This window comes from Mytilus edulis, chromosome 9 (assembly GCF_963676685.1).
Source record: "Mytilus edulis chromosome 9, xbMytEdul2.2, whole genome shotgun sequence".
Lineage (NCBI taxonomy): Eukaryota > Metazoa > Mollusca > Bivalvia > Mytilida > Mytilidae > Mytilus > Mytilus edulis.
This window is the reverse complement of record NC_092352.1, coordinates 35,734,126-35,744,739: the sequence shown is the minus strand read 5'-3', so window position 1 is coordinate 35,744,739 and position 10,614 is coordinate 35,734,126. Positions and strand designations below refer to the sequence as shown.

The 10,614-nt window shown below is 32.3% G+C and overlaps 1 protein-coding gene across 1 annotated transcript; it reads right to left on the bottom strand.

Moving 5' to 3' along the window:
- Positions 1 to 7,553: 7,553 nt before the first annotated feature.
- On the bottom strand, positions 7,554 to 10,141 carry LOC139488240 (U3-aranetoxin-Ce1a-like). Its single transcript, XM_071273722.1, has 3 exons — positions 9,981 to 10,141; positions 9,578 to 9,704; positions 7,554 to 7,828 (listed from the first exon to the last, which is right to left on the bottom strand). Exons 1-3 carry the CDS (start codon positions 10,038 to 10,040, stop codon positions 7,614 to 7,616), a joined length of 402 nt encoding a protein of 133 aa, XP_071129823.1. The 5' UTR covers positions 10,041 to 10,141; the 3' UTR covers positions 7,554 to 7,613.
- Positions 10,142 to 10,614: the final 473 nt, after the last annotated feature.

The window sequence follows — 10,614 nt, the reverse complement described above, 5'->3', positions numbered from 1 at the left end:
CTTTTAGACTTGATTTAATGAAGAGTGAATATGAGTTATTATGGAACTGGTACTAGGGATGTGCACAACTTTAAACCGGTTCAGTTAAATTCTGGAATACTACTTTATCAAAAAAGAAGATATGCAGAAGTTTAAAGAATTTTGACGAATCAATGTTTCAAAGATTGAAAAAATTCAGAATTTGATGATGTTAATGTAGCTTATGACAATTTAAGTTATTTTTCAACGAGGTAACCGAACAAACATTCCCCTTGGAAAGAAAATATAAAGTGCAATTTATAGGAAGAAAATGATGTTGAACAATACTAAAAAAAAAAATGGTAGTAAGAACTCAGAAGCATATAGACGTCAACGCAACTATGTTACAAAATTGAAAAATAAATCCATGAACCAAGATTAGAGAGGTGCACTAGGGGCAATAGGGAAACATGTTCTTACAAATAAAGAACTTGTTCTCACTAAAAAGAAAATATTTTCTCTTAAAATAATGATTTAGTTACAAAACAAGAGAAGGTTCGTGAAATATCAAATATATGTTTTGCAAATGATTCAAAGTATATTGGAAACAATCGAGTAAAGATTTATGATGATCACCAAGTCTCTTGGCTATTAAAGATAATCTACTCGATCTTAAAAAAAACGTTTTCCCCTATCGATGAAGATGTTGTTCGGAAAAGAATACGTAAAACTTTAGACTCTTTTAAAAGAACTTCTCACTAACTTGCATCTGGATATTTCTCAGAAATTAATTCAATCAAAACATATTATTTTTTAATACTGTAAACCACCGTTCTCCATGTGAAATTTAAGAAAAAATCGTATACAAGATACAATCCACAATGCTTTCAATATAAAAAAGGTAGCATACGCTATACGTTTATTGCTTTTGGAAACCATATGGAATATTGTGTTAATAGTGAACAAAAGCTTAAACATTTTACACAAAGTAAAAGGTGATAAGTATGCAGGAGTTTCAATTAACAGCGTATTTGTTAAATTTGTTTTAACAGATTGTCGAATTTCCTATGGGAATGAACTGTGCGCCATTCCTTGCCGACCTCTATCTATTTCGATATGGAGTTCCTACAGACATTTGTCAAAACAAGATGATAAAAAAGCCAGATAACGTTGTTTCACATTCGGTATATTATTGATGTTCTTTTCGCTAACACTTCATTTTTTTTATTGGGTTCCATTAATATATTCCTTAGAACAAAGGCTTCCTCCGCCTTATTTTAAGATGATTCTTTGAATATAAAATAAATCTAAATGACAAATGTGAATTTTTTTATTTTGTAATTAATCCCACCTTATTGGCAAGAAACAAACTTCTCTTGCATATGGAATATACATTTCCCAACTCATTCGGAATTCAAGAACTTGAAACTTCTATTCAGACTTAATAAACTGTCTGAGCAGAGATTTGATGAACTAGGGTTGATTCAAAAGGTTTTCGTCCTTTTTCTTTAAAAGAGTTCATCGGAAGATATTATGAACTTGTTGATAAATATACCGTATCAACTTCATAAATAATACCTGATGGTCTTGAAATATAGATGTTATGTACTGATGTTGTTATCTTTATTACGTGTTGTAGTTTTTTTTTATTAGTCTTTGTACATTTTCAACCTTTACTATTTAGTCATTTTGTTTAGCTCAAAATCTCACCACTTGGCGTCCGTCGTCGTCGTTAACTTTTTACATTTTAAGGAAATTTATAAAGAACCACTTGTTTTTATAGTGTTTACGATTTAAACAAATTGTTGTATGTTGTACCCCAAATTTTGTCATGGAAATGGGGAATGTGCCAAAGAGACAACAACCCGACCATAGAAAAAAAAACCAGCAGAAAGTCACCAACAGGTCTTCAATGTAGCGAGAAATTCCCGCACCCGGAGGCGTGCTTCAGCTGGCCCCTTAACAAATATATACTAGTTCAGTGATAATGAACGCCATACTAATTTCCAAGTTGTACACAAGAAACTTAAATTAAATTAATACAAGACTAACAAAGGCCAGAGGCTCCTGACTTGGGACAGGCGCAAAACTGCGGCGGGGTTAAACATGTTTGTGAGATCTCAACCCTCCCCCTATACCTCTAGCCAATGTAGAAAAGTAAACGCATAACAATAAGCACATTAAAATTCAGTTCAAGAGAAGTCCGAGTCTGATGTCAGAAGATGTAACCAAAGAAAATAAACAAAATGACAATAATACATAAATAACAATGTCTGTTAGTTTTGCTCAAACATTATTGTTAAAATAATGGAATGTTATGCGATTGTCAAACAAGTGCAATGATTAACTACCATTAAACTATGTTTAATTCACTATTTTCTACATAAGAAGAAGAAGGGCACCACAGTCAAAAGAAACATATTAGTCTACCAAACTCAGAATCATAGTTTTCGGGACAAATGGCATCGTAGATTTCGTTATAGCCATAAACAATGATATATAAAGATTAGACTACAACATTATTTTACAGAAGCTTGTGCCTCAAACGGTCGGACATTAAATGATAGTCTTCGTCAAAATTTAAAAAAGAAGACATGAAGTTTAGGTACCTTTGCTTTTGTTTTCATTCCAGTAGAAATAGTTTTACAAGGGAATCTTGATCGGGGGCGCACACTTTGGAATATCTTATAAACTGGGAGATATACATATAACTCAAAGAAAAACAAATCTTCGTACAACAAAGAACTTTGAGGCATTTAGCATTGATGATCCAAGATTTACTCGGTGATTTCCTTCCAATATATACCGCATAATTTATTGAGATCGTCCGCTAGCTCTAAACGTAGAAATATTAAACTTATACGCAAGTAAGACGACTAGGAGGATATCACCAGCCCAGTAGTCAGTACCTCGGTAAGAACTAAGTTTGAACCTCAAACTAATTGCAACAGGAAATGTTTTAGATCTAATCTATGGCATTAAGCCTCAAATATACACAGAATACAGTCCCATAAAATCTAACTTTAGGAAAACTCAAATTTTGCATTTTATTTAGTTTAAACATATTTTATTGTTCAAAATGACAAGAGGATCAGACACAAGTTCTACAACTTAGTAACGTCTTCTCCAAAACAAAAACAAAATATACTCATTAATAATGAACACATCAAATATTTCATACTAACAAATAATTTAAGAATAAAGACATGAAAACAAAAGGAAACTTTTTGAAGCGAATAAATGGATTTTAATCGAGTGATTGTTTAATTTCTTATGTAAATTAGCATTGGAAAGGGAGACAACTCCGCAAAAATTAGTCTTTTTCTTGTGAATTGATTTTCATTAAATTAATGTAAAATATGATACTTTGATGTTCGTATTTGACTATATTATATAATCTTGTGCTCACGAAATGTACCAAACCGAAGTGTTAGGGGTATTTTTTTGGGCATATTTTTCATTATGGAAATGGCTTTGTGACCATTTTGATAAATAATGTGAATATTTGGTACTGTTTATATCTGTAAATTATATTTGTTCAGCATCTTCCTTGATTGAAGAAACTTTAAACCACAAAAAGTAGAATACATACATCATAAATTTTATGGTAATATTGTACTTAAAGCGAGGAAATCACTATGTGATCCTTGTAAACTCATCGAACCTTTAAACAAACTTATAAGTAAGGGTTATCGTACCAATATTGTAATAAGATCTCTGAATATAGTTCACATTGGCACTAATATTGATATTGTCATTAGCAAATTAAAACATAACTAAATTTCATTATCTTTTGAGGCGAGATGTATAGAGACACAGACACGTTAACTTTTATTTCTATAGAAGTCGCTCTTCACTATACTACTACCTGTCGATACATTTATTTTTGGCATTGCACAAGTCATGTCTTCTTTGACTATTAATGACGTTAAAATACTAAATCCCTGTGATGTGTTTTAGTCGATTTTAGTCTCTGATGCATGCTTTTTTATTATTTATTGGTTTTGGCTTTTAACTAGCTGTCAGTAACTGCGAGTACTCTCAAATCGTATTTTCTTGTTAATTCGACCTGTTGATACTGTTTATAATGCTTTTTTGTTATTTTTTATTTATATGGATCTTGTCTGTACACCAGCTTTCATTATTTGTAATATCTTCAATTTTTCACTTATTCTTACAACATTTGTATAAACTTCAAGATTATAAAAAAAACGGTTTTTTTCTAAAGTGAACATTGATTGGTTAAATATTTCTCAGTCATGTCCTGTGTTTGAATTTGTTTGTTAGCTTTTTGGTCATGAATGTTTGTCTCTAATATTTAATTAACTGTGCATTTGTATTCAGATATCGCAGATCAAATTTATTCGTTCATTGTTTAATCATACGTTTTTTGATTGAGTTAAGTCTGCCAATTGATATTTTATTGTATGTTTTTCTTTGTTGTGATGTTATGCTATTGTTTCAGAAAAAGGGAGAAGGTTTGGATCCATTAAAACGTTTAATCCCGCTGCAAATGTTTGCACCTGTCCTAAGTCAGGAATCTGATGTACAGTAGTTGTCGTTTGTTTATTTAATATATACGTGTTTCTCGTTTCTCGTTTTGTTTATATAGATTAGACCGTTGGTTTTCCCGTTTGAATGGTTTTACACTAGTAATTTTGGGGCCCTTTATAGCTTGTTCGGTGTGAGCCAAGGCTCCGTGTTGAAGGCCGTACTTTAACCTATAATGGTTTACTTTTTAAATTGTTATTTGTATGGAGAGTTGTCTCATTGGCACTCACACCACATCTTCCTATATCTATTAATTAATTTTATTCAATTTAAGATTCTTTACCTTGACATGCTGAAAAATCTATTAAATGGTCAACTAATGAATTAAGAAATCTATGTTGTAGCTTGATAAAAGATATGAAAACAACTTTTAAGTTGATTGTTATACTCTAAAGAAGACTTAAATATCAACAATCAATACATTGTGTTGAATAGAAGCGGTAAAGTTATAATTTTGTATCAATTTATATTGATATTTCTGCCTTTTTTGCAGAGTTATCTACCTTATCAATGCAAATCTCCATAGGAATTTTAAATCATATTTTTTTCAGTTTCCTCAAGTTAGATTTTATGGGACTTTTGTGTATATTTGGGACATAATGCTAAAGATTAAAACGTTAAATTGTTCTGTTGTAATTACTTCAAGGTCAGGGTCAAATTTATACTTGATTTACTGGACTATACGGATTAAAAGAGGAATGTATCGCCAATTCCTTGCCTGGCTTGTGCTTTTGGGTTTATAAATCTTCATCTTTTTGATCAGCTTTTGGATACTCAAATAATTGAGTAATACTGAAAAGATATTGATGTTGAAATACGCATCAAGTGCAGAAAAATTGGAATAGTTTAAGCTATTGTATTACAGTCGCAAAAAAGCCATTATATTGATTACAATGTATGAACAGAACAACAAACATGCTAGGTAAAATTACAAAAAACAGAAAATGGGCACAGAAGTCATCACTGTTCTAATGAACAATTTCTACATAGGAAGTACCCAGGTCATTATACCTCTACCAAGTCAGGAATAGGACAGTAGTTTATTTTTTTTTTAATTTTTTAAATTTCCTGTTAACAAAAATATGAATTTTTCGAGATACAAAGGATTTTCTTATCCCATTCATATATTACCTTAGCCGTATTTGGCACGTTAAATTTTTTTTGAGTTGGGGTCCTCAATGCTCTTAAACTTTTGGCTTTATAACTATTTTGAACTGAGCGTCACTGATGAGTCTTGTGTAGAAAAAACGCCCGTCTGGCGTATAAAGTTATTAGCATCGTACCTTTGATAACTATTTACACCACTGGGTCGATGCCACTGCTGGTGTACGTTTCGTCTCCGAGGGTATCACCAGCCAAGTAGTCAGCACTTCGGTGTTGACATGAATATCAATTATATAGTATTTTTTAAAAATTAATTTCCTGTTTATAAAAATATGAACTTTTCGAAATACTAAGGATTTTCTTATCCCAGGAATAGATTACTTTGACCGTATTTGGCACAACTTTTTGGAATTTTGGGTCCTTAATGCTCTTCAACTTTGTATCTCATTGGCTTTCTAACTATTTTTATCTGACCGTCACTGAATAGGGTTATGTAGACGATTCAAGTGTCTGGCGTATTAAATTATAAGAATGGTTCCTTTGATAACTATTTGCTATTTCACTTTTTATCTATTCAAGAAAAACTGTTCATATAATGTCAGGTATGTAAACACTGCCGAGGTACCTCGCATCACGTAATGGTGAATTATATTTTAGATTTGAGACAGAAAAAGGATGGAATTACGTTTCAAATGAGGCCAGAAATATGACCTCTTTTGAGTTATTTTAGGAATTTTATAGTTCTTGGTATGGGGTTAAACATGTATTCGCAGTTTATGCCGTTTTTAACCAGTGCTGCCTCATAACTTAAACGTCCTCCATTATATTTCTGTCGTTTCGCCCTGCTTTTATATTCATTTTTATTCATAGTTACTATTAAGTGCAAGTGATTAATTTATATATCTTATGGTTTTGAGTGTGTTAGTATGATATAATATCTAAGCGATTGCTGGTTCTCCAGTCAATACACATACAGTTGTTTGTCGTATGAGAATTGAGGAGGAAGGTTAACAATAAAAAAAATGCAGTCATTATATTCGCCTGCAGTTGATTTTTTATTTATTGGTATGTGCAAGAAGCTGGACGATTTGTATATGATAGTGGGTTAAAGAGCTTATCAGAGCTCATGTATACTCTGTACACATATGACTTTAAATAAAATGTACTCACTGACGTTCAAGTAGAAATAAAATGTCAATGAAATCTATGACGGGGTGCACAAACTTTGAAATATCCTTTATCAAAAGAAATAAAAAATATGATTAAAAGAAAAACAACTCTTCGTACATCAAAGTACTCTGATGCATTTCACATTGACGATCAAAGATTCCTCTTGATATAGATATCGCAAATAGATTGAGATCGTCCACTAACTCAAAACGCAGAAAAATATACGCAAGTTAGACGACGTGGAGTGAAATCCTATAACACAGTGTTTGTAATTTCTTACCAGAAATTCGCAAGTTAAAAACCAACGACCACCAATATTACTATGCTTCGTATGCTGGTCTTATGCAGCTGGAATTTGGTTTCATAGATATGGAAATTTCATTTATCTAAAACTGAAGTCAGTGTTTTAACATAAGATTAATTGCATATCGGATCCTCATTTTTTATTTGAAGGTTATTGTAGGTCATGGTATGAAGTAGATAAAATTGTACTAGTATCTTTCAATTGTGCCGTTTTACCATCTGTTCTTGGATGCACAAAGGTAACAGATTAGACATTCAAAAATATACAAAAACAACTGAATGCAAAAATGTAACAACAAACAGAGTATAACAACAAAATCTGACAAGAACAAGATATATCTACAATTTCGAAAGAAGTCAAACAATCATACCAGTAACGAAATAGTCTGAGTACCGTGATATTGGCTCAAGCAACAAACAACAATTTCAAACTTGCACTTAGTTAAACTGATAACACGCACCCATAATATTAGTATAAACTGATTTTATTCTTGTGAATGATTACAAAAATATCAATATTTTTATTCTTATGTTGAAGGTATTGGTTGGCATTCAGTGTGTCCACCAAATAACACCTGTCGCTTGTGTTCTGCTGTCATGACTCCGGATGGGGTTATTGGGGGCATTGTCGGATCTGCTATGTAAGTGCACTTTAGGCCGGCTCCGCAATCACAGTGACCATTCACTTTGCTAAAGTAATTGCAGTATTCACCTTGTTTCTTGTATTTTTCACACCATCCACCTGAAACATAGACAAAAAATAAAATGAAAGGTAAATCGTGGTAGTCTAAATTTTATTATGATTTTTTTCATAAGCTGTAAGACTAAAAGGATAATTTAATGTATTGGTATTTCTTGGAGGACAACACTCTCAAGTCGTAAATGAAAAAAAAGTCAACAGTTTGACTATTAACCCCAAATAACCTCCTCAAACATCTCATGTGAGTAGCAAAATATGAAAAATTATCACAAAAACAGATAAAAAGGAAAAAAAAAAATGCGCAAAATAGCGATTTAAATTATTACTTATTTATTATTGATTACTTAACAATAGCTAAAGGTTCTGATCATAATAACAGGCGATAAAAATGAGTGAAACAGTGTTGACATGAATATCAATAATGTGTTCATTTTTATAAATTTCCTGTTTTACAAAAAAGTTTGAATTTTTCGAAAAACTAAGGATGTTCTTATCCCAGGCAAAGACTACCTTAGCCGTATTTTTTGAATTTTGGATCCTCAATGCTCTTCAACTTCGTACTTGTTTGGCTTTACACATATTTTGATATGAGCGTCACTGATGAGTCTGTCTTGTGTAGACGAAACTAGCGTCTGGCGTACTAAATTACAATCCTGGTACATTAAAAACTATTTACATCACTGGGTCATGCCACTGCTAGTGGACGTTTCGTCCCCGAGGGTATCAATAGCCCAGTAGTCAACATTTCGGTGTTGACATGAATATCAATAATGTGGTCATTTTTATAAATTTCCTGTTCTACAAAAAAGTTTGAATTTTTCGAAAAACTAAGGATTTTCTAATCCCAGGCATAGAATACCTTAGCCGTATTTGGCACAACTTTTTTGAATTTTGGATCCTCAATGCTCTTCAACTTCGTACTTGTTTGGCTTTACACATATTTTGATATGAGCGTCACTGATGACTCTTGTGTAGACGAAACGCGCGTCTGGCGTACTAAATTATAATCCTGGTACCTTTGATAACTATTTACACCACTGGGTCGATGCCACTGCTGGTGGACGTTTCGTCCCCGAGGGTATCACTAGCCAAGTAGTCAACATTTCGGTGTTGACATGAATATCAATAATGTGGTCATTTTTATAAATTTCCTGTTTTACAAAAAAGTTTGAATTTTTCGAAAAACTAAGGATTTTCTTATCCCAGGCATAGAATACCTTAGCCGTATTTGGCACAACTTTTTTGAATTTTGGATCCTCAATGCTCTTCAACTTCGTACTTGTTTGGCTTTACACATATTTTGATATGAGCGTCACTGATGACTCTTGTGTAGACGAAACGCGCGTCTGGCGTACTAAATTATAATCCTGGTAACTTTGATAACTATTATAAAGACTTGATTAGTGTATCAACTGTATCAACGACTATCACATTTGTCAAAAATACCAAAAGGCTTATATAAATTTACATTTGAATGTTATTCATAGATATTCCTTATAAAGGCTGTTCGAGACTGATATTTTAAAATGTCAAAATGATTGTATTGAACAGATTAATGTGAATATATTTTAGATCAGGGTTAGCTAGGAATGTGAACTAAAATCTATTATTCTACAATCAGTAAGCGTAGTTGTTTTTGAGTTTTTTTTCTTGATTGAGTGGTAACAGTTATACTTGACCCTAAAAACGCGAACATATAGTAAGGGGTAACGGTTAATACTGACCATGAAAGAACACGTGTCATAGATTATTAACTGCCCTTGAAACATAACCTGTGTTTTAAAAACTAACCTTGAAAAACCATCGGTACTGTGACAGGAAAGAAAATACTCTGTCTTTTCTTACTAACCATCAATGGACCTTCATGGTAATAACAACATTCATCTGAACCGCACTGTGAATCATGTCTACATTCATCCTGCAAAATGAAAATCTAATTAATATATTGATATATTCTATATTTTTCGATTCGGAATGGTCTTCAACTTCGTATTTAGTTTTGCCATTAAAATATTTGATTTGAGTCTCATCAATGAGTATTCATTTGTGTAGACGACATGGGTTCTTATCACAAAAGTTAGCGCCAATTTAAAGCATCAATAAGTTGAGTTGTTGAAAAATTTTAAACACATTAAAAAATGCGGATACATGCATTTGTATACTGTTGGTGTAATAAGACTATCCTGTGTCATACCGTAGAAGCGGTGGCAACTGCACAAGTAATAACTAACACAACTGATATTTCTTTCCACATGTTGATCTTTCTAGTCTAGTCGAACTATTACTGTTATCTCTTTATATCCTGAGATACAAAACCTGTCTGGATTCCAGGACAACACTCAACATTCAATTTAACCCTTCAACTTTATAGATAACTTGAATCCTCACTTGTAGGAAATCACGTTTAATTTTGTGGCTTGTAGTACTAAAAGAGAAAATAGGTCTATGTATCTAGTTTTTCACCTTTAAAATTTACTCTACACGAATATCATTTTTGTTCCGTCTGTGTTGATATGGTTGGATATGGACTGATTTAAGCAACCGCCTCCCCCTAAAAAAGAAAAAAAAAAAAAAGAATTCAAAATATTATTCTGCCCTTTCATATTCGCAGATTACCTTAGCCTCTGAGATCATCCCCAGTTTTTGGTGGGGTTCGTGTTGCTTAGTCTATAGATTTCTATGTTTTGTCTTGTGAATTATTATTTGTCTGTTTGTCTCTTTATTTTTTAGCCACGGCGTTGTAGGTTTGTTTTCAATCTATGAGTTTGACTGTCCCTCTGGTATCAATCGCCCTCTTTTATGTAATGCCATAAATCAAAACTTAATCT